The 24,931-nt window shown below is 39.7% G+C and overlaps 1 protein-coding gene across 2 annotated transcripts in view; it reads right to left on the minus strand.

Annotated features, from left to right (window-relative positions):
• kif6 (kinesin family member 6) overlaps positions 1 to 24,931 on the minus strand; it is a 67,274-nt gene that overhangs the window by 17,107 nt on the left and 25,236 nt on the right. Inside the window, exons 10-14 of one of the 2 annotated variants that reach the window (XM_079369899.1) lie at positions 22,222 to 22,325; positions 18,858 to 18,963; positions 15,370 to 15,526; positions 8,402 to 8,599; positions 2,253 to 2,363 (exon numbers count right to left, since the gene is read on the minus strand). In XM_079369899.1, coding sequence (XP_079226025.1) covers positions 2,253 to 2,363; positions 8,402 to 8,599; positions 15,370 to 15,526; positions 18,858 to 18,963; positions 22,222 to 22,325 — 676 coding nt within the window. The remainder of the gene's footprint in view (positions 1 to 2,252; positions 2,364 to 8,401; positions 8,600 to 15,369; positions 15,527 to 18,857; positions 18,964 to 22,221; positions 22,326 to 24,931) is intronic. The other variant, XM_079369900.1, reaches the window with a different exon arrangement.

Here is a 24,931-nt window from a genome sequence, read left to right on the forward strand (position 1 = left end):
ACCACCTTAAAAAGACTGCATGCTTGTTATGTTATAAAAATAAATCCATAAATGTTAGGAAGCTGTGTCAGAACCTGCTGAGAGACCAGAGCTCTGCACGTTCCCACATCCACAGGTATACATGCACTCAGCTCAGTCTGGCAGCCAGATGCTAAATAGAGCTCTATTCATACAGTCGACCTCCTGTCTCTAAGTGATTAGAGAACTGAAGGACCTTTAGCCTCCTGATCGCTCTTTAAAGAGAGCATAAACACAAATATAAACAGCTCATTTTTAACAGGTCAGCATTACATGGCGGATGCCCCCCACAGAACTTTTGAAGCTTGCAACTGAGAGGAAACAAAACATCCTGCTGAAAATTGTTTTTTTAATAGGCTTGTTATATTATTTAATGAGCATTTTTATGAAAATGCTAGACATCTATAATAGAAAACAACCATGATACGGAACATTCACATTGTTCTAAGGGAGCAGAACAGAGGACAAAGTGCCTGTAAAGTGAGGCATGGTGGGAGTCCTCTGCAATGGAAGCAGGCTTTAATTAAGCCTGTTTTCAGGGACAACATGCTGCTTTTTAACCTTTCTGTAACTCAAAGACTCTTGAGATTTTCAAAAGGATTATTGTTCAAGACATCACAGCAGGTGCAGTTTAAAACAGACAAAACACAGCAGAGAAAAAAAGGCAACATGCAGACAAACACAGCTCTCATAAGACACCTGCATTATGACCATTACATGTACATACATTTATAAACACACAGGAGCCATACAAAAAAAAAAATCCTTAAAAATTCCAGATTGTCTCTCATCTTGTCTTTTTCTCTTTGGTCATAAAGAAGCTTCATTATGAAATAACTAAGGAGCCTCCAAGTTCTTTGATGCATGTTTTTATTTATTTGGATTTTCCTTCATCAAAAAAGTAAATTCTAACTCAAAGAACGAGCCCACAATGATCTCTAAAAATCCAGCCTGATCAACATTAAATGCTGAATGCTCAAAAACCATTAAGGTCTAAATTAATCAAAGATCCCTTTGTCCTTTTAGTTTCTGGTTTAGGTCCATTATACATGTATGTATGTATGTGTATGTATGCATGCATGTATGCATGTTCTGTATGCATGCTAATGAAGAGGACAAAAGTCTTATAGTGGTCTTTGACACGTCTCTTGTTTAATCCTTTGCATGCATTTCCTTGTATCCCTGCATCCTCTACCTCTCAACACTACACCAAACTGACCTCCTAAAAGAAGCCTTGTTCAGAGGCAGTGGTTCAGTTACGAAAAAACTCCTATGGACAGGGTCGCAAGGTATTGGAATTGGGATCATTCCTTAGACTTTTAGAACTTAAGATGTTAATTTTGTTTCTTGAGTAATGAGATGACACTGCAGATACATTTGTAATCTTTTAAATCTCTCGCTATAGGGAAATGCCCTGGGTTCAAATCCAACTTGTGGCTCCTTTCCTGCATGTCATTCCTCTCTCTCCCTGATTTCTGACCCAATCTGCTGTACTACTTCTAAATAAAGGCCCCAAATAAACCTTTAAAAAAAAATCTAATGTAAAATGGCTTTTGGTTTTCCATCAAAACATGTTTTTCCTGCACGCAAAACAGCAGTGGATCATGTGTGACCTGATTGTTTTGCAAGATTTCAGAGGAAAACCCAAACCTTAACTATGATCTCTAATAAATTCCACCCTTATTAAAATGTGTGGATCTTTGTGACAAAGCTCTTCCAACCAAAGACATTCACAGGACAGTAACTCATGTGCGATTAATGACAGGACAGTTAGGAATTTTGTTTCTTTATTTTTGGAAGGTCCTGATTGAAACCAGCAGGCGTCTCACAGACATACAGCGAGAGCCGACCCCGACAGATCTGTTGCAGAGGTTTCTTGAGGGAAAATGCACTGTGCTTGACTCTTGAATAAAAGTAACATTCCAGGAATATCTCAGACTGATATGACATCATGTGATGTTGTAATAACATCATTTGTGGTAATGAGATCACATAGACATCAGGCCAACTTTCCTCACTCTTCTTTTCCGTGCTTCAAGTGCTGACAAACCACAGGGCTTTTAATGGGAGAGGAATGTGTCGTGACTATTGTTGCTGTTTCAACACATTTTAGAAATTAAATCCCAGCAAAGTATGACTGAACTTATTCCATCACTTAATAAAGAAAATAATGTTGGACACCAACTCGTAACTGTCTGCAGAAAAAGGTAGACGGTAGACAGAAATATTTCTACCTTGAGTGTTTCTTCTGTGGTCGTCCACATAGGACACTAAAGCTCTTGACTCACTGGAGGTTTCCCCATTGTCTCGGGCCTTTAGTTCAGTCAGAGTGATGTATGGAAAGCCTGGAGGAATCATCAGCGTCTCATTATGTAAAACCATGATTTACAGAAAGATCTATGTCTCTCTGTACACAGAAAAAAATAAAACATTGGATGAACCTAAAAAAATGGAAGTATTTCTTAAATTAATTCAATGTACTAAAGTAACTCCACACAACCTAATTTCTTTAATTCAATGCAAAACATTATTTTGATTTGAGCAAACCAATTATTTTAAATTGTGCCAATTTAAATAATTGATAAGCTTTTATTGACTTAATGTAAATAATTAATTTAATACAACCTGAAATTGCAACTCCACTGAAATCATCTTTGGCAGGTGGAGAAAACTAATAATTTTAAGCTGGCTCAATTAAGAAATGTCAATTGACATTATTATTTAATGTTTATGCTAATTTAAATTAAAACAATCTACTAAATACATATTGATCAAGTACTCAAACACATTCCTTGAATCATAAATATTTATTTTAAATGCAGAAATTATGAAAATTCTTGAAAATGTAGGTCTGAAATTGAGCATCAGCGATACCACAGTGATGTAAATTTGAAGCTTGATCCAAAGCCAAGTGGATTGGTTGAACATTTTGAAGACGTTTCCTCTCTCCTCCAACAAATTTCTTCACATCTGTACTGTCAGGTGAATGGAGTTAAAAAAAAAAAAAGTAAGCTACTTTTACTTTCAGTGGAGGAAAGGTGAAACGTCCGTAACATCTTCAACCACTCCAGTTACCTTTGGATCAAGCTTCGAATATAGAGCAGTGACAATTAATACATTTCAAATGTACTATGTCCAAATTATGTCTCTTAACTTGAACCTCAGCAATACTGCAGTGAAAATGCACAAAGTCTCATGTATTATACAAATATCCCAAACTGCAATACTCATAACGGTGCACGTCAGTGCATGAAGACCGTCTTCTCTGGGCTGGACAGCAGGGTGCTTAATCTGTGGAGTTTTGGGGACATTTTTTTCCTGTCAAGTTCCATCAGGACCGGATGCATGTTTTAGATGTGGTATGGAGGAGGGCTCGTTTCTGCATTGCACCTGGTCGTGTGCAAAGCTTACTACTTTTTGACACGACTTTAGCGACATTATGACGAAGCTTATGGGGTTTGCCTTCCCATTGGATCCACAAACATACTTACTGGGGAACCTGAACCAGTTCTCTTGCCTGCTTCAATCGCTGCAACGCCTGTTGGTCTTCCATTGATTTTATTATCTAATTCAGTAAACATCTAACATATTGGTCCTTTGACTGCTGATAATCATCAAAAAGCAATTAAATTGTGTATAATACTAGACCATTATGATTTGGTGACTATTGAAGCTTCCCCCCTTAAGTAATATGGAAAATGAAAGCAGGAGTACAAATCAAAGTGACCATACATTTTGGAGAGAAGTAGTCTGTGGCACACAGATGTCATTTTGATGATGCCAAACTGCTGGTAAACCCTTTGCTCCTCATTATCTTCCAACTTATCCCACCTTTTCAAATAGATAGACCATGACAACAGTTTTTTTATGGATGACTTTGAAACCGACCAGATGCTAGGTGTAAGATAGTTGTAATGTCTGCCTACATTGGAAATCTCTAAAATAGAATCTTATGCAAGATTTTGAGTTTGCATGAGCTCAAACTAGGCTATGTTTGGACTTTAACACAGCTGGTACAACCCAAAGCTGGTGTTTAGACAACGCTGTAGTCGTATATTTTAGTTTTTACTCTGCATCGACATGTTGACATATTCAACTTGGACTAATAGTTAATGATGGAAATCTTTAGTCAGTGCAGCACTGCTCAGCTCACCTGTACCTGTGACAGCAGACTGAATTAAACTGGACACATTAGTCCAGTTTGTAAATAACAGCAGACAAGTGATTCCTGCTTAATGAGAATATTGTTATTTGTGCAGAAGCTCATGCAGACAGTGCTCATCAAAAAGACAATCGCATATGTTTAATTCTGTGCTGACAAAGCCAAGAGTCGAGTGCAGAAGAGTGCATGATGGAAAGACCAAAGTAGATTATATGCCACTCAATCAGCATGAATGGTTTCCATGGAAAGGTCATCATCATTACATTTACAGTTAATCTTCAGGGGGACAGTAATTACGGTAACTGTAACCATAGAGGCTGCGGGCTACAGAACCCCGAAATTAAAACATACACGAGCATGCAGTGACCCATCAGACATGAGGAAAGGATAAGCGTGGTACATTTGTTTTGAATTAGGACCGAGTAAAGAACAATGATCTAATGTGCATACAGTTTGGTTACAAGACTCCAAGTGGGTCATGGAAAATAGGTACTCCAGATGTGAAAGATGTATGACAGAGTGAACTGTATTCAACAACTCTGTCAACAATGTGCTTGTAAAATTTTGCACATTCAGCATTTGATATGTCACTGAATACAGCAGGCTCTTGCATAAGCTTTTGACACAGTAATGCTTTTTTTTACACCAAGTTAGCCCCAGGATTCGAGAGCCAGTGAGTGCGTTTCCATGGACTTAAGTATCCTGGTAATGACTCTTATCCCAGTTTTGATTATATTGGTGATATGGCGTTCAATTGAACCGGTTATTTGTATCTATGTGTACATGACATAGTATCCCGGTTTCTGATTACGGGCTTTTTTTGCGCAGGTGCCAATTATGTTTACTTCTTACAACACTTCTCTTTTACTGCTGTACTGCAGCTGGTGGAAACCAGGGTAAGAGTTCTCCAAGTGTCTCAAAATCGGGGATAAGGGCTAATTGATGGTTATATGCACAACATGAAAACTAGATACTTAAAAGAGCAAGTCAATGCAAATGCACACTGTGTGAGGAATGTCTTCTCTGGTCATCCTGGAACTGCTGAATGGTTTCTCCAAAGAACTGTTCTGGACACAATCATGCTCTCCCTGCTGGTTAACAGCTGATGGAGTTGGAAGCATGTTGTCCTCAAAGCGCTGGTTGGAAACAGAGCAGAAAGAGGCAGACATTTCTCATGATGAAGTGTGAGAAAAGCGGATGAACATTCCAGAGTGGACTTGTAACTACTAGCAAGGGACTGCAGGATCTGGGAAGTTTCCAAAAAGAGTTGGACATTAACATGCACTATCAACAAAACTGGTAAAAAAAAAGAAACTTTATTAAGGTCATAATAAAGTCTGTGTTTCTAAAGTGACGTAATTTAATTTAGTATTTGAGCTAATCAGTGCAGATGATTATCAAGATCAGACAGTTTGACCTATGATCACAATCCCATCAAATCAGGATGACTTGTTCATTTTGTCAAAGTCTGTAATAGGCGTCCGACAAAATATCAATGCAGCAATAAATAATTGCCAATGCGGGGTGATACATTTACTAAATAGATGGTTGTGAATGTCAATATTTAGTTTGAAAAAGTAATACGGCCCTCTGATCAATCTGGTGTCCCCACTGATTTGACTGTCTCCGTGTTACTACTTTATGACTCTCATGGTGGCGTTCATCACATGACCGAGGGTAACGTGAACAGAAGTAATCAAGCATAGAAGGAGTTGACAGTGGGATGATGTCAGACAGCAGTGAAAAGAAGTTTTAAAGAGAACGCATGATAAAAAGAAGAAGATGTGCTTTATGAATCCTGCAAGGGGAAATGTAGTTTTACACTGGGGGGCCACAGCGAGCCATCATGAGATGTTGGGTTGGGGGTTTGCTCAAGGGCACCTTGGCAGTGCTCAGGAAGTGGTGATGGCACCTCTCCAACTACCAGACCAATTTACAGACTTGGTACGTACCGTTACCCTCCAGTTCACAACCCAAGTCCCTGCAGACTGAACTACTGTCACCCCATAAGAGTTGAAATACGTTAATCTGCACTTTTACCTTTCCAGGGGCAAATCATATTCTATAGTTTATCAAATAGCATCATTTATTCTGATATAATTGTCTTGCAACATTTTAATTATTGCAGAATCGCTGTATCATGTTATTGGCCTTATAATAACCACGTACCAACCAGCCTTTAACCAACATCTAAACCAATCCCTCAATAAGGGAGCCATTCAAATACAATATGAGGGCTGTTATGCTGCTTTGGAGTGTCTTAGCCAACTTTGTATAACATTAATTCAGGAACGCCAAAAAGATTCCTTAATGATGACTTTTATTTGTCAGTGTTTCTGAAATGAGCCATGTCTCCTCTCTTATTTGATCATGAAACAGCTGGATAATTTACAAGGGATATTTCAATGTATTTATGATAATGTTTGACTCTTTAACCCTGGGGATCATGCTCAGGGAACAAACCAAATAAAACACAGCAGATGTGTTGGTATTTCATTTTCTGGTTGGAAGAGACATGAGGGACCAATGTGCCTCGCATATCTTACTTGGCAACAAGTTTGTTTGCGGTGTGCTGCATATTGTATGACCATATGAACGGATCTATTTGCATTGCATTATGTGATACAAATAAGAAGTTGAAAACATTCTCGAGACTGAAAGAATCAAAGCTACAGCTGTTGAAGCACAAGGGACAGCTGGCTAAAAAAAGAAAAAAAAATCACTTGGGATGATTGGCTTAACTTCAAGCAACATCCACCAAGTCCGTGACATATACAAGTTGACTAAGTATCCAGGGGAAGTTTTCAGTCAGCAGTATAATACTACTTACTCTGCCATCTCTTAGTTTCTTCAAAGATTCAGAAGGTACGTGCCACGAGAAAACCCCATAAAGATAAACGATCCAAATGCACTGTGAAGACACTCCAATACCACGTCAGAGCGTAATCTGACATTTACTGGAACTGTCATGTAGACTGGATATTTATCTATATATTTTCCAGTTTACACATGGTAAATATCCACCGGCTTGTTTACCTATATGATATATTGTATATTCTTGCATTAGACTGAAAGAAAACAGAAAACAATGGAAGTGTGCCAGTTCCTTTATGTTTGACATGAAGACATAATGCCATTACATCAATCTGATGTTTCTTTAAACAAAGTGGATCCATGTTTGTTATCCCCGTGATGTCTGAACACTGTCTCTTTTGTTTATACAGCAGTGCTCTCGGCCCTCTGTCTGAGCTTCATGTTCCAGTACGCATTAGGGGTTTAAAATTATCGGCTTTTCATCAGCAACAAATTACAGGTCTAAAATACTGCACTGTCTAATGTAGCTCTGCTGACATGATTACAGTGGGCCACTTCAATGACCTTTCAAAGGAATCTCCCAAATACATGCAATCCCGCTGATGACATTTTTTAAAAATAAGACAGAGCAGGGAGCTCAGGGATGCACTTGAAATCTAGAAATCAAAGGATTTGTCATGTCCTGCAGGAAGCTTGTACAGACACTCAAACGTCAGCATGACCACCGAGGGCTGCTGCGTTTCTATAGAGAAACATCACTTGCCTGCACCCTCTAATTCTTCACAAAGTCATTGTGCCTTCTGCAAATATCTAACTTACCAAGTAGTTGAAGAGTCCCCCATGGGATGCTCTTGATCTATTCTTGGTTTTTATATAACCACAAAAAAATAAATAAAAATAAACACTGCAAAAAACATCAAAACATGCAGATTTCTGGGTTTTCTTTGGCAAGTCTTGAAGGTATCAGCCTCAGGGAGTTCTGCCTTGAACCCATGAAGATATGTAGCATGTTTGTTGTGGAATTTACAGACGGTACATGAACACCCCCCCAAGCACTGCTGAGATATCACATTTATTGGAATGGATGTGATATTTGATGATCAGAATTGAATGAACTGGACAACGCTGAGCGTAGAGCAACTTAGCATTTGTGAGATATTTTGTTTGCAAGAATAAAGAAGGATGTACGTACACATGATGGAAAAGTACATAATGTGACATAAACAAGATATTTAATTTCACAGCCTATATATTTTTTTACGTGTCATGCCATAAAAGTCACATAAATATCTAATAAGATGACTAATAATTTCCAGTTTCTATTGTGTCCCATTTCAATGTCCACTAAAGTAACCCCATATCTGTCAAATCTGCCACAAAAAGAAAGAACAAGGCTCCTTACCGTACCTCTTTTCATGAACTGTACGGCTCGTCCTCCATGGTCCACAGAAGGGGTGTCCGTGTTTTCATCCCTCAGCAGATGGTTTGTGGAAGACCTCACAGCGCTCTGGGAGGCTGAGCTCTGGTTATGGGTGATGTTAGCAAGCTGAGCAGTAGCATCCTGGGCCCTTTTCTTCTCCTTCTTCAACATGTTCACGAGGATACCTGCAGGATCTGAGTTAAGGACTCCTCATTGGCTTCCTTTGGGGAAATACTGTTAAAATGATCACACACTCTCAGGATGAATAGAGGGCAATATCCTCACCTTACAGGTATGGGAACGTTTCATGGTCTTGGTTGGGTCAGTGGAGAGATGAGGAGCCACAAAGGCCCGCTACTCTACTTAAAGGGAAGTTTCAGTTTTATTGAAGTGGGGTTTTATGAGGTATGTGTTAATAGTAAATGTATGAGGTGTAGTCCTAGCAGCAGAAGCCAGGCTCTCAGGTAGACAGACCCCCAACCTTCAGCAATGTGATCTGACACTACTTCCACCCGACGTCCCAGACACCACGCAATTACCATCAGAGCATGTCGTTCCTCAACCACCGCTCGGCTCCCAGCCTCTACTATCTGACTGTGCTGTCCCAACCACCACCCGACGCTCCGCCACCTCCAGACTGCGTCGTTCCCACAAGCACGGCCGTCCTCGTTCATGCACGACCTGCTCTGACCTCCACCTCAGCAGCAACAAAGTGTGGACGACAGAAACGCAAAGAAAGGAGGAATCCTGTCTGCATAATAACCCGTGTGCTCTTTTGTAATGCGTCTGGAGATAACACTTATGAATTGGCGTTATACAAATAATGATTGATTGAGATGCGCGTCAGAATTGATTCATCAATAACACACAGGTCAAAGTAACTCCTCCAACTCCACCTAAAAACAGAAAAAACGCACAATCCTTTTCAAGGTTCCAAAAAACCCTCAACCACGAATGAGGTTGTATATTTATGTCCAAATGTAGATGTGATGTTCACCTATTTGTGCTTATGTGAGTTTAATGGAGAGTGGCGACAAGAGAACTGATGCAAACATCTTGTTCTCACATTTACAGCCATGAAATGTTTCACTTCTAATGAAACACTTTATGGCAATTTTTCATGAATAGTGTGTTCTGTGTTTCTATTACACTTCACGCCAAAACGTCTTTCAGCTCACTTTTTTTTAACATTACTTCAAATTGCACATTCAATCATCACATTACAATTTGATTGTCACCTTGATGCCTGCATCATGACTCGTGGAGTAACTCTTACTTTCCAAAAGGAGCACTCTGCTTCGCTACCAGAAGACACTTTTTAACAATCAGAACTGCTGATGGAGGGAAAATTGGAATAGCTTGAACTGGAATTGCATCGGGGAAAATGAATAAAGTAAAACACAATCAAGACATGAGAAAGAAAGTTGCCAAGATAGCTTTTAAAATGTCATCGGAGAGCATTCAATCAAATTTTGTCTGGGGTTGTTAGGGATGGGGTTAAAAGCCTCACTAAAGTTATTCTATAAGACGTGTGCTTGTGAAGTAGTGCCTGCCCAGCCTTTGGTTTTGATCTTCGTATACGTTACCTACATGAATAAAACACTCGAGTCTCATAAAATATTCATTCAGCCCTGACCTGTGTGCCTGTTTTTCCACTATAAACGGACGTGTATTTGATGGCCTAATCATAACCCATAATTTAAACGTAACACATCAGTCTGTGTTTAAAACACGTTCCTGTCATGAGATTAGCAGACATTCAGTTGTGGCCAGACTGAAACTGTAGTGGTCAGCAGATCATTTGCGACGTTCTGAGAGAAAAAAAAAAAAAAAGTCAGAATGTCATTATTTTCAATGATGAATGCACACAGTTTAAGAAGGAGCTGGAGACATTAATTTATTCTCCTGTCAGCCAACACAAAGGGGATGTCAGCGGGAACAATAACATGAAGTAACAGAATCTCCAATTACAGTTTCCAGTGAAATCAACCATGCAGTCTTCTCTGAACTGCCAAAATCTAAAGCCGACCCAATTCCAAATGACCTATAGAAGCCAAGTTCTACAGAGAAATACGACTGCTCCTCTGGCCTCTATGTCATTGTTTTATACAAGTCATTACTTCAAACTGATGTTCATGGTTTTTCAATTACTGAGATCTTTGGCATCTGATATCTTCATTTATGCTGAACACTACCAAACACTTTTGAGTATGATGATGATGAACATTTCTCCTGGGGGTTGCACATCAGATGTGTGGGCTGCTTCACATGCCATGCTCTCAGAACCGTGGTCAGAGTCAGCACACGATGTGCACTCAATCTCTCCTTCTCATCTCTCTTGTCGATCTCCATTACGCTGTCTTAAAAAAGCAGACACGACAGGAAGCAGAGAAAATACCTTTTCATTACCACCGACTGGCAAAATGGAGCAATGGCAGTCCTGATGGTGCCACAAATTGCTGCAGTTGAAAGCAGCATTATTATGATCATTAACATAATAAGAGGGATTTGTTTGTCTCTATACTGTACATGACAGAGTACAATCACAGAGTTAGAAAGTTTCATTAGGAAAAACAAGGGTTGCGAGGCTTCATATAGCAAATCCACCAGCTTTTAGCTTCTTCTGTGGAATCAGAGCATTTCAGTGGGTTTGCAATAACAAGCACTAACAAGGAGATACAAACTGCAGTTCCTTGAATATCCACCAGAGGCATGTGAAAATCAGCATTTAACATGGTAACAACCATGCCAAGCCATTGTTACAATCAAGACAGCCGTTTTGGGGTGAACCCATTTGAATTATATAAAGGCCAAGATATACTAAATTTGGACTTTTGTCTTTGAGTATTTGTTGTATGATTTCTCTGTCTGAAAGAATCTGGTCAGCCAGCAGTCAGGGCGCAGCTCTGTTTGTTTTAAGCTCGCCACTGTGCCTCTTGTTTGTTTTGTCTGTGTGATAATGTTTCTTTAAGTCATTTATTGTCTTTTGTTTTTTTGAGGCTTTTGTTTCGGTGTTTGGCTGGGTATTAGTATTTTTTTGTTGACACACACACTCTTGTATTTCTTTAGTAACACGAGGTCTAGGGGTGCTGTTTGTTTGTTGTTTGATTTTGGTTGGTTAGTGTAGTTAGGTTTTATTTTCGTTTATTTCACTATATAGATTTCGGATGTAAAAAATTTATTTAGAATACTGTTTTATTATGTTTTTGATTTGAACAGCACTTGTTGGTCCTTTCAGTTTGCCTCACCTTTTGTTATGATTCACAATTTTCCTCTGTTTTAATATTTGAATTATGTACCAAAAACATCTGGTTTTATGTTGCTTCCCTTTCCCTCCACGAGTCCGGTCGTAACAATGGTTTATGTGTAGAACAACAACAAGACAGTCTATGACATGAATAAGATTTATGAAGCCAAAACTTTTTTGCATATCCGAAGATATTGAATACGCTTTTAAACTTTGAATAATTGTTGCATGATGTAACATCTGTAATTTATAACCCCTCTAAGTATCAGCACTAAAAGCTATCACAAACAATCACATAATACATCTTCAACAGCAACAAAAAAAAAAAAAGGCTACAGAAAATATCAACACAGTTGCAGCTGAACTGATTCTCCATGTAGCCTGGACAGGCATTTTTTCGTTGGTTTTGTATGCCCTCCATACATTGATTCCATATCAATAAAGTTTTATGTAAAAAAACCTTTTTTGTTGGGTCAGTTCACACACATCTGAAAAACACCAGATGAGAACCAGTTATCCAACAGTTACCAGAGAAAGGCCAATGGCAATGTCAACTCCAGCAGAGAGTAGTAGAAAGTAGTAGTTTACTTTCCTTTAATCTTAAACTTATTACTATAACTGTCAATACTGTTTACATAACCCTCTGATCACAACGCCACTTTAAATTCTTTCACTGGTCACTTTAACTTTAACATGCCATTCCCTGCACAGTATTATTATATCTTTTCCATTGCCCTGCTGAGTCCACCGTGCTATAGTCCTCTGTATATATCCCCCCCTTACTACCTGGATTGTATTTATGCTTATGTTGTTACTTTTTTATTCGATTTTGACTTTTGTTTTTGATTCTGCACTGCTGCTGCTGCTGTAACGCCCGAATTTCCCCATTGGGGATCAATAAAGTTATATCCTATCCTATCCTAAAATATTTATTCACTTTCAGATTATGCAGCGCAAACGTTTCCAATCAACAGGAGGTCTGTTTAGGAAATTGAGCACTGATTTAAAGATATCCAGAAACAGCTGACAGCTGGAAACAAACATCTAGCTGCATCTTTGTTTGTTGGTAATTTGAAATTTGGTACATTTCTTTATGGTTGCAAAGTTCTCACATAAACGTGCAACACAGATGACTCTTTAAGTCCCAAAATCAGCAAACAGTGACCCTCAGGTGAACAAAAAGAATCTACTTGGATTGTCAGAGTGGAGGACTTATTTATAAATCACTTTTAAAGGCTGACAATTAAATCATTTTCTGATGATCAATCTCAGAAGAATGGTATGCTTGAAAAGACTGAAAAAGAAATGTCCGAAAATGAATTTGTAATTTCTGGCTCTAGTGATGTATAGAACTTAGATCCAGTGGGCAATTGTATTATGGATAGTATTTAGTATTGTTTATAGGCTTTTTTTTTTTTTTAAAATAGGGATTTTCTCCCTCATTGCAGCTCTATGAATTAATGTTGAGTCTAAGCACATGTTTGGAGGGCTAATAGGCGTTTTAACAGGCGAAACTAATGCGTGTGCAATGTTGAATTGTTTGTTAATTCTCCTCGTAACTCAGTCGTGGTGTTAGGGTTGGATGTGATATCACTCTAAGTGTTACCAGGTGCTCGTCTCACAGAATCAGCGGTGCATGGGGGCAGGGGGTAAGGATGCATCCTTTTGTTTTACAGTTAGCTCTCACATAATTAACTCTGTGTGGACTCATCAGCCTGGGAACAGTAAGCCTCCTACTGATGGCTCCTCGTAACGCTTTTAGCAGAGTAGGAGAGGGTGGAGTTGAACAGACACGGAAACCTTGTGATTAGCGGATACAGGCTTAAGTTGTAGAAAAGGTCAGAGTACAGATAGTTATAAGGGCTTTGGCTGGAAATGACATCACCCATACCGGCTTGGTCAACCCAGGTTATAGAATTACATGCTGCAGACGGACCACCCCGTGTGAGAGATTGACAGTTTAGGCTACTTCAACTTTATATACAAACTGCACAATGGCAATATGTTCAGTGGAGCGTGAGCATTACTGGCCTGAGTATATGCTTCAAGACACGCACGATCCCAACTCTGGCATCCGATTTACATCCACTGACAAGCAGTGTATGACATTTGAGGGGAAAAATGTACAAAGAAATGAGGATTTCACATTACAGACGCTCAATCCAAGAAACACTACGATGAAATATCTGCATGATAATATTCTGTTTATTTTGGAGCGCTGAGGTTTTCGTGGCTAAATAATCAAGGAGACATCTCAATTTTCCTACTAATGTGCTGTGATGTAATGACAAGCTGCAGCAAGACTGTCTGAGGGAAGAATAATCCCATAAAGCCATTAGAAACATCATACTCGAAAGCAAATACCATAATTATGATTAATAGAAATGATGATGAACTGCAGTCATTAGATGAACATCTTTCTGAACGTACACATTGAAACCACATTTCTGTGTGTGTTTTTGGGGCCGATTGTTATTAATGCAAAGCTGCCTACATTTCATACTTTATATGCATGGATTGAAACACTGTAATCCTACCATGCAATAACACAGGCAGGTTTACTTTACGATAAATTCCTTTCCCCAATGAAGATTTTAGCATCAACAGTGAGGATGATTAAGCTCTGAAGCTGGATGCTGATACACACTCCAGCAGGAGTTGAAACCTAGTCGTTTCTCCTTGTTTTTGCAGATTTTTTCTTCATGCCTGTCAATGCAGAGTGCAAATTCCTAAAGTACGTACACGACGGTCAAACAATATACTGTAAGGCAGTTCACTCAGATTCTTCGCCCGATGATATGAAGCAGACACATTCTGTCTGTTAGACAAATTATTAATCCAGGCATTTTTTTAGGTTTTTGTATTTGGAATTATGTCAATGACCTGCAAAAGCAAAACATTCTAAAGAATGCAATCAAAGAAATGCTTATTTAGCAAACACACTCATCAAATATTGTCTCATTCAACCAAATGATATCACCCTCCGTCGACTTATCCAGTGCAGATGACTTTGCTCCATCAGTGAGAGAACACAAAAGTTGTTCAATAAGCAACACTGATTAAATAACTCCAAGAAGCAGCAGACAACGATTGGGAGACGCATAAATTGACAGTAGTGTTGACATCAGACATGGCTGTGGCTCAGTGGTAAGGTAGGTCATCTCTAAATTGAAAGTTTGGCCCTTTAATCGCCAACTCCTGCAGTCCACAGACGATCACAGTCAAGACTCCAAAAGTTGCTCCAAAGTGTGTAAATGTGTGTGTATGTGGTCAGCACTGATGGAAAGTTCCGCCCTACACACTGCAAGACAATTGGCCTGATCATGTGACATTCCTAAGATTATCTTTCCAGACTTTCTTGTGATGTGACCTGTGCTAAGGTTAGAGTGACTTTAACCTCCATGATCTGCTCAGGAGGAGAGTGTAGTTTCTTGGCAGCAACAAGAGTATTTATACAACGATAGGAGTTCAAAAACTGCCATCATCAATGCTTCCTTCAGACGTGCTTTTTTTACATTTAAATGGCACTTGACCACGTTTTCTGTTAGTGTGCGGTGTACTGCTTTAGTCATCCCTTTGCACACCAAAAACTAGAGGAAAAATAACGTTTATATGTCAAGGGGGCATCATCCGGAAGAAAAATAAACCCTTGTTGTGGTGGAGGCTTGATCCGAGCTGAGCAGCACGCCACACCATGTAAAAGGATACTTATCTCATTATCCCGTTGTGTCAGCATCTCCTTGAATTTGGTCACTTCTGCTGCACTGTGGCTGATGTCTTCAATGGCTTCTCTCTTCAGCGTTACTCCTGGTGACGCTTTGTCATCACTGGGTTTCTTTCCTCCTCGCTTGTTCATGATCATTGACTGCATGAAAAAACAAAACAAAAAGTATTTTAATGTAAGCGTATAAAAGGGAAAGAAGGGCAGCCAATCAAAAGTTCTCTTTACCCAACGCATGTATTAATAGATATGTTTCATACCTTATGATTAATTCAATGATTCAATCATTTCTCTTTGGCCTTTCCTGACTAACAAAGCAAACCAGTGCGTTTCACAACCTTTTATTAAAATGTTTATCTTATGAGACTTCTACAGGAAATTACAGACTTCTCTCTACTGTGGTCAGGGGTAGAGAGAAGCATCTTTGCTGTTGAGAAACACAAATCGTTTCAACAACTGAGCGGCTGAGGATGTAAATAAGCAGAGAAATGAACTGCAGTATGATCTTAGAAAGGAATGGAAAGTCTTTTAAATTCCACAAGATCCTCTAAACACAAATTAAACTCCTTGTTTCCCCGGTCTGTAATAAAACTGTTAATGATAATCCAGGTTTCAGGACAAGTGGTAAAAGGATTGAAATGTCTTTTTTCCTCACAGAAGCCACACAAAAAGAGAATTGATATGAAATATGAAGAGGGAGGAGGCTGGTTGTAGACAGTGTTACGACTGTGGTTTTGATGTGTATTTTTCTGGATTATGTTCGGCTATAGATTGGCTGTGTTGGTTGTGTCTGTGTGTGTGCCAGTCCCAGGAGCTGATTGGAAGATCAACTTCCCACTTCCGCTGATGATTGACTGCATAGAGTTCTTCCTCCCTTTTAAAGATGAAGATGACATCACATCAGTGCAGGGGGAACTTCCTCTCTCTCATCTTCCAATCAGCCACGCTGCATTTCCCTTTGTTAAGCAATGGTGTGTTTAGTTCTTTTTGTGTTAGGTGATGTCGGGGTGAATCACCAGCTAATTGAACCTTGTGTTGTAAGTGGTAAATAGACTTGAGCTTGTATCGCTATTCTCTAATCTTCTGACTTGTGCTTTTACACTGCTTGTCACACCGGCTCACACACTGAAGGCAGAGGTTGGTATGTAGTGAGACCATCAGAAGTAGATGTCATTCATACGCTGCCGACGAAGCAGCGGGAGGTTAGTGTCTTGGCCAACGATTAAACCACATTGTTGCTACATGAGATAGGGACTGACCCTCGACCTCCCAGTTAGGAGACGACTGACTTCCAACTGAGCCACAGCCGCCCCGTATCAATAAACTGTCAGACTGTACTGAACTTTACAGTATGGAACCACAATGATGTTTAATTAAATCATTGAGTTTAACAACATAAACACTGTCCATTACACCTGCAATAAGTAGTACATGAATCTGTCATAAAGCAGCATTTTGAAGCATAACAGATAAAAATGGCTGATTTCAGCTTCCTCAATCTCAGGATGCCTTTATTTGGATTTTGGTTTCAGAAGTCTGTTCTGTAAAAAAACGTGATAATCATTTACATATTTCTATGACAGTTTGAAAATTCTTCTAAAATCTGAAAATAGGCGGGGGAATGATTGATGAACAGGCTTTTAAATCAATGATGCACAACTGCATGATCATTGAGGTCACGCTGCACCTTGATGCTTCATCTGAGTGCTGAAAAGATAAATCTGCACGTTTGAGTCTCATCCTGACACAAGGACATGTTAAGTATTGAGCATTAAAGATTCAACCAGCATAAAAACAGGATGGAAAAAGAAATATAATTGAGACCAGATCCAAATGTCTGTAGAAATTCCATCACGGGTGATGCCTCAAAGAATGTAAACCAAACATCAGATAGAGAGAGCAGGTCATAACAAACTGAGGGAGAGATAAACAGAAGCTGCAGAGGGGTCTGGATCTATGTCTCAGTGATGCTCAAACTTGAACCGAATCGGAGTGCTGGAGCAGAGTGAGCACAGCAGTGTTATCCCCGACGCTCACTGAGCAGCTGCTGCTTGGCAAATATCAGATTAAATCTATCACCAATAAGACTTTTTTTTCCAAAACAAATAAGTACATCAAATGTGTTTTCTATTGAAATTCAGAAAACTACATGCCATTTGAAACTTTTTCCACATAAATCTGCACAAAAAAAACAAGTGTCTTGGGCATTAAATAAACATGACATCAAGCATTCACTCTTTTTGGAAAGTACACGGGAGACATTCAGGATTTTGGTGGTGTGTGTGTGTGTGTGTGTGCTTTTTTGTAGTTCTTGAAGAGGCTTGTTTTCATTGTTATGGATTGATCCTCATTTATTATAGCTTTTGTTTTCAACGTTGTTCCCTCAACCCCCCCGATAAATCTGTAGCCAACATCTTCAAATATCTTTCAATGCTCAGCCATCATTAACCATGTCTTACTCGACTCGATGATTTGATCACAAGAGAATCACATTTAAATCGTTTGCTATAACTGATTAACTATTGTTGTTTTTGTTTTCATTTACTAACCAATGACATCAATTATTTTAATTAACCTTAAGGAATGATAAATAGTATACCGTGTTCAACTCATCAACCTTATAAATAAAGCTGATTGAACTTGATTTACTTGTAATGAACTCTTCAGTGAGTCAATGATTTTAACAATCCGCTAAAATTAGCAGGAATACTGCACTGGTGTTCACGTCAGAATGAGAAGCTCAGATGTTTTAACCACATTCTCTTCTGTTGTGCAAATTCTTCGAGAGTTCTTGTTTGTACACACATTAACAATTGCATGTCACATTGCACTGGTCTTCTAATTAGATGACAAACAATAGGAAAGCATGAAGTGTCTAGACTTAAGTCAGGCTGTGGGAAAACAAACAGTGCAGGAAGAAGCTGTCTTTTTTTTCCTCTCCAGCTAAAGCCTCTTCAGAAAGGTGTACAATATCCAGCTAAATCACAGCGGGACCTGAGGAGATGATCTTATCAATCACCAGCTTTAACTGTGAAGAGGATGCATAGTATGTGACAGTTAACATCCAAACAATTATTTACCACAAACGTAGAAAAGGACAAGACACTTGACTCAAATGTAAGACTAGTTCCATGTGAGGACAGTAGAGGGAGCTCTTTAGGGGAGGTAAAGGTCAGTTTGTGAGTGCTGAGCTGACCGAAGTTTCATTTCTGACACTGAACTGATCGAATCAGTTTATCTTGTAGCCGCTCACTCTTATAATGAAGACACAACTCAAACACAAACTAGTTAACAGAACACGAAATAAAATGGTTCTCTCATAAGCTCACTAGTATGGTGATGGCCCGCGGCTCTTATTAAGCAAAGAAGAGTCAAAGACATAATGCAACATCCAGATGAAAAAAAAAAGGAGAGGTTACATAGGTTGACATGCGTGCAAATACAGTGCATGGAGACCCTCGTGTAAATACATCACCTTCAGCAGAGAGAAACAGCATTGGATTTTCCGCATGTCTGCTCCCAATGACAGTGTCACATCTGGGTCGGGGTCCTCAAGAAAGGCCTCGACTAACTCTTCCAACCTAAACACAAAGACACAGACACACACACACACGCTCAGACACTTCCTACTGACCTGTCAAAGCTGAAACCAATGCCACATTCTCTGTTAGCATCCTTCTCCACACGCTCAAAAACAGTTTAGATCTATATCAGGAGTGCGTCTCCTGTTTAAAATGAGGGTCTGGTCAAAGAAAACTATTTACTCAAACGAGTGCACCAGGTCCACCGAGCAGACCTGTTGATAAACTATAACTGAACGTTAGTCCAAACATTGGTTCTTCAAGCTCGGGATCAGGTCCTTGGAAAAGACCAGAAGGCAACGGTCCAGACGGATCTAATGTAGACACGCCAGCAGCGTGCGGTTTGTATTTTCCACTGAAACGTGTTCAGAGTAGAAACACGCTAAGTTTACATGACAAAGGATCTAAAACAAACGTAGCGGTCTTGTTTCAGGGTCCTGCAGGACATCAGTGGGTGTTTTGCGTTTCATATTTTGACTCTCGAGGATGCCCTTCAGTGACACATTTCCATGAGAAAACATATCCTTCAAATGCAAGAACTTGATAGTTTCGAAATATTTTGGTTCAAGGTGCAAGGTGATGTGTTTTCTAACAAATGTAGCTTTATACTAATAATAAAAAAAAAAATACTTGAAATTGCCTGGAGGTTGTATAGAGATGGATCGAGGTTTGTGAAACAGTTTGTGAAAGTCTGGATATGCAGGACGTGTGTTTGGAACTGAAACAAACAAATTAAGCAGGAAATGTGCACTCACTCAGCACTGGGGATGAGTCGACGCATAAACCAAGGAGAAAAACAGCAACAAAAAAGACAGCATGTCCAGCGACTTCGGTCAAAACAGGCATCATTAAAGGCTCTGTGTGAGAGTTTGACCACAGACTGATGGGAAATGGCAGATAATAATTAGGCTAGAGAGGAAATAATAACAACAAAAAAAGGGACTGGGGGCCATGGGGCGGTAAATACATCAGCACTGGATGGTGATGAGCCATGTCTGAGGTGGATGAAACCTCAGGCCTGATCTCTGGCCCGGACTGACTGGTTCTCTGCCAATGAAGAACGAAAACAAAAAAAAAGCAGCTCTGGTAGAAAGAGTGTCTTGGGAAACTCCATTAGTTCTGGTTAGGCTTCAGTGAATAAGGATTCAACTCCGCATCCATCCATGTCTAACAGCATAAGTCACGTAGGTACTTAAGGCAGGCCTCAAATATTTTGAGAGCATAAAACATATTTGCTGAAGAATATTTGGGGTTTTTTTGTCTGACAGACACGATTAGAATCCAAAAAAGTCCCCGTGTCTGAGGTCCGCAGTGATTCACGTCTGTACTGTCCTGAGATGACTGCCTCACCTCGGAGGGCAAAACGAGCACACTGCAGAGCTGCAACACAGGCTTTTTAATTTTCCATCTTTTCAAAGCGATGTTTACATGACCTGCTTCCACAAAAAAACTCTTGTATTGAGATATACTGCGAGACCCTTACTATGTATAACTTTACTTTGGTGATGGTTACTGACCCTCTGCTGCATGATCCAAGTGCTTCATGTATTTTGGTTGTTGCCGTTGATTCTACGGTTTGGAAAGTGAAGGGCAAGAAAATCCATCATCATCAAGTGAGGGCTTATTTGCTAACTTAAGCTACTGTTAGCCACTGTAATTATACAGAAGTATCAGGATCACTGTCAGCTGTCACTTTCAGTTAGTTTTCTTGGGCATTACTGTTTGTTGTTCATTAAAAAATAAAAAATTAACTGATTGAAACATTTACTACAGGTGGCAACAGAGGCTGAAAACGTCTGCGTGGCGTACAGCAGCAGGAAGTCCTTTCTTGGCCGCCATGTAGGATGCTGAATAAGTGTGTGATGTCATTGAAAGCGATGAATTGTCCAACCATTGTAAGGACTCCTGGGAGCTCCTCTGGGAGTTTTTTGATTCATTTCAGGACTTGGAGGGAGTTTGTTGACTCCCCTCATCTGTTCCCTGTAAATCTGTAGATAGAATCATTTGCCAAAATGTCAACTGAAGCTGCAATGCATCAGGTGCCTTTTTTTTTTACTTTATAACACGGTCCAACAGTAACACACACACAAAAAAAAACATTTTACACATCTGCTTTGGCATTAATGCAAATATGAAGATTATGTGAAGGAGAGCGTTTTAAAGAGGATTACAGTGCTGTGAGGTGAAATGAGGTGCAGGCATACTAAACAGACATTTTCATTGGCTTAAACAATTTGGCCAACATGAAACTTTAACAGATTAATGGGTGCTGGATTATATGACTTTTCTTTAATGGGCTAATATAAAACTTCTTTTGTTGGATGTATAATCAAGAAAACAATGCATGGGTTGATTTAGAAAAGGTGTCATCACAGTTTGTCCAGCAGAACTTCACATCCCTCTAAGATCTGTCTTTTCAACATGTGAGGCAGAGCAACAGTTCTAATCAGGCTTTGAGCCTTACTTTCACAAGTTCACTATGTATAATCATAGTAAATATTTTCTTTATACTATGTAGTGTAGTATGTGTGTGGAAATGAAACCCTGACCATGTAGAAAGTATGATTTTGATTACAGTTAAAAACATTTAAGGGTGCAGATGGATAAGATGGTGGTTGTGATACGTCCCATGTACGGGGGTTGTTGTCCTCTGGGCAGGTGGCCTGGATTCTGCTCTGACCTGTGGCCGCTTTCCTGCTTGTCACTCCCCACTGTCCTATTCTATTCACTGTCCTGTCAAATAGAGGCACAATGCCCTCAAATGAATCTCAACTGTTTTTAAAAATATTACTGTCAGTAACATTGGTACATCAGATATTTCCATTGTCCATCTGTTTCAGTCTGAAAACACATTTATCAGGCTCTACTATTAGCAGAGCTTGTCACAGGGTTGAAATGGGGCTTGGTGGTCAAAGGCTGGACCACAGAAAGAGTTCTTATTCATTTGTGAAAATCTTAAGCAACCTGCATCAAAGCAGCATAAAGGATGCAATAATAACATGCAACTGTATAACTCTTTAACGCATAAGCCAACATGTGAGCTATTAGCCATTGTAGAAAAATGCTTGATCTTGTTCTTTGACCTTTCATTGCTGTCTGAAGCAGAAATATGATAGACTGTAATCTCATCTTGATGCAGCTGATTTTGAATGACAGAGCATATTTAACTGATTTTAGGAACATGACATATCTTTAACACAGCAGCAGACTAACTGGATGTAATGGACCATGAAACTAAGTATATAATAGGAGGCATACCTCTGGATCTCCTCCACAGTTAGCTCATCGTCCCTCTGCTCTCCTGTCGCCATCACGAGCTCTTCCTTCAGGGACTGGATCTCTCTCTTCAAACGTGCTATTAGCTGGAACGCACACACATAAAAGAGCAAGGTCAGAGGTCAACTGATGTCATACAATGTCAAACAGCACACTACTCACAGCCTAGAGTAGAAAACAAACGCACACACAGACAGACAGCGGCTATTTCACTGTTGCCAACTGATGAGACAATCCTTCTGAAAATGATCCTGCGGCTTATCTTCCTGATGCATTCTGAGGACAAACTTAAGTGATTCCAGACAACTGAATGCTCCAGCGAGAAAACACAGGAAGCCAAATATATATATATATATGAAAAAAATAAAATTAAACAGCTACAGTGGCAAAAAAGAACGTATAAAGCCCTCTGCTGCCGTCTGTCCACACGTGTTTGGTTAAGGCCGGCTCACTGAGCCAACAGGCAGGTTCCCAATAGTAACCACTGTCCGTGTCTGGTTACGGTATTTATAAAAAAGCAAATTATATCACCACTTCCAGACATAGTTTCTTAAAGACAGACTGAGATAGCAATCTCTGTGAAAACAAAAAACAGTTAGAGCAAGCATGTCTGTTAATGTCAGAAATTCTCAGAGAAGAGGCACAGTCGTGTAAACAGCCGAGAGCGTCATCCCACAGATATCCCAGAGGAGTGGGATCTCTAATGTGTGCCTGCACAGGATGGTCGCGGAGAGTCACTTTCACAACAGAGGATATGACATCAAGAAATGTTGAGGAACAAACATGACAAATGAGTTAACAGACTGTTCATCTATGAGAAGAACTTACAGTTAATACAACATCCTTTAGTTATTAGTTACAGTAAGAAAAATAACAGTACAACTTTATTCAAGATGCGTGAGCGGTGTGTTGTTGCAGCATTTGTTAGACAAGCGCCGGTGAGAAACTTCCGGTTTGTGCCGATTTTGGTGTCCCAAAGCGGTTTGTCTTCTCTGTTTGCTGCCTTTGTCCCGATTATGTTTAAGTAAAGTCTCTAACAAAAATAATCTCAACCTCTTTTTCTTTAAAAGCCAAATGTGTCACTCATGAAGAATCTTTGTTGTGCACGCTGCTGTTCACAACTTACTCTGTCACTGAAAAAAAATAAATAAAAAATGTGGTTCTGTTGTTAATAAAGACAAATCAATATTTCAGTCTTTTTTAAACCGGTTTAAGATCTTCACAGGAGCTTTATGAAAACTGTGACGCATGAGATGCACGCTTTAAACTGTGTTTGCTACAGAAGTCCATTTTTTACCCATCTCACTTTGACCTTTCTAGGAAACTTAAGACGTTAGTAATCAGGTACAATTCAGGGTAAAGGTCACTGAATCAGACTTAGAAACCACAGTTTCAACTTGTAAAGAAGAAGATTTAGTTTATTGATCCCCGAAGGAAAATTAGGTTTTTACTCTTTGGGAAATCATGGACACACACAGACGCACACATGTACAAACAGGTTCCTATGGACATGCTCTAATGGAGAGATGTCAGAGTGAGAGAGCGGCCCCCAGCAGGCACTCCTGAGCTGGTTGGAGGAGGGGAGGGATTGCCAGTGCCTTGCTGAAGGGCACCTCGGCAGTGCCAAGATTTTTGGTCCAGACCGGTAATCGAACAGGCGATCCTCTGGTTCCCAACACTACGGACTGAGCTACTGCGGTAACGGTAGGCCACTCTGAGTATCAATAAATTATTTATTGAATGAGAAGGAAAAAAATTAAAAAAAATTAAATAAAAAACAAAATCTTCTGTTTTTCGAAAGTCTTTCAGAATCATTAACACTTGCTGCTAGCATTGTAGCGAACTGCAGTTCACTCAGTCACTCAGTCTTGGATAAAAATAGTTTCTGAAGCTCCAAAAAGAAGAATTTCAATGTTAACATCGTATCCGAATCCTGTGCGGATTAGTGGCTCAAGCTAACAGCTACCCGTGGACTTTGAAACTTTGCTCTTTGGAGATAAGCATGTGGTTCCTCTGTTCTCCTCTACTGAAGGGCTCCACGCTCAGAGAGGTCAGACTGAGTGGCCTCACGTCAGTCTGGGTAAGGATTAGATGTTATCTAGCTACCTCGCACCCACAAGATCAGTCAGTTCAGATGATCGATGATGTAGCCTTAACGATTGATGTTGGAAACAGCCGCTCATCCAGAGAACAAGAGTCATTTGAAATTGGTTTAAAAGCTTGGTTTGTGTTTTAACCCTCATCAGGACATGTGCTACTATGAATGATCATAATACATCAGAACAAAGTGAAACAGAGGCCGCGGTATTATAAAAGCAGATGTTAATGTAAGGCAGAATGAGTTCAACAATGGCCATTCATTGTTCCCCACAACCCTCACAGTGCTTTTCACATTTCAGTCTTCTGTGTTGGTGTGACAGCAGACTTTTTAAGTGGGATTAAGTCCTAATCTCCTGCTCCACACCAGGAGCAAGAGGTTAGAGGTGAGCCAATTTAACATGAGCAGCTTCTCGCAGTGTGCCAGAACTTGAACTTTAGGTGCTATGATTAAATGCGAGAGGGGCCACGACCCTGAGGGACCGCATCGTTAAAAAAGTTAGGGTTTGGTTTATTTATGCAGGATATTAAAAAAGATCTTAACTGTTCTTTGACGCATTTGCCAAACTTCTTGAAGAAAGAGGAATCAGCCCAA

This window comes from Symphodus melops, assembly GCF_947650265.1.
Source record: "Symphodus melops genome assembly, chromosome: 19".
NCBI lineage: Eukaryota > Metazoa > Chordata > Actinopteri > Labriformes > Labridae > Symphodus > Symphodus melops.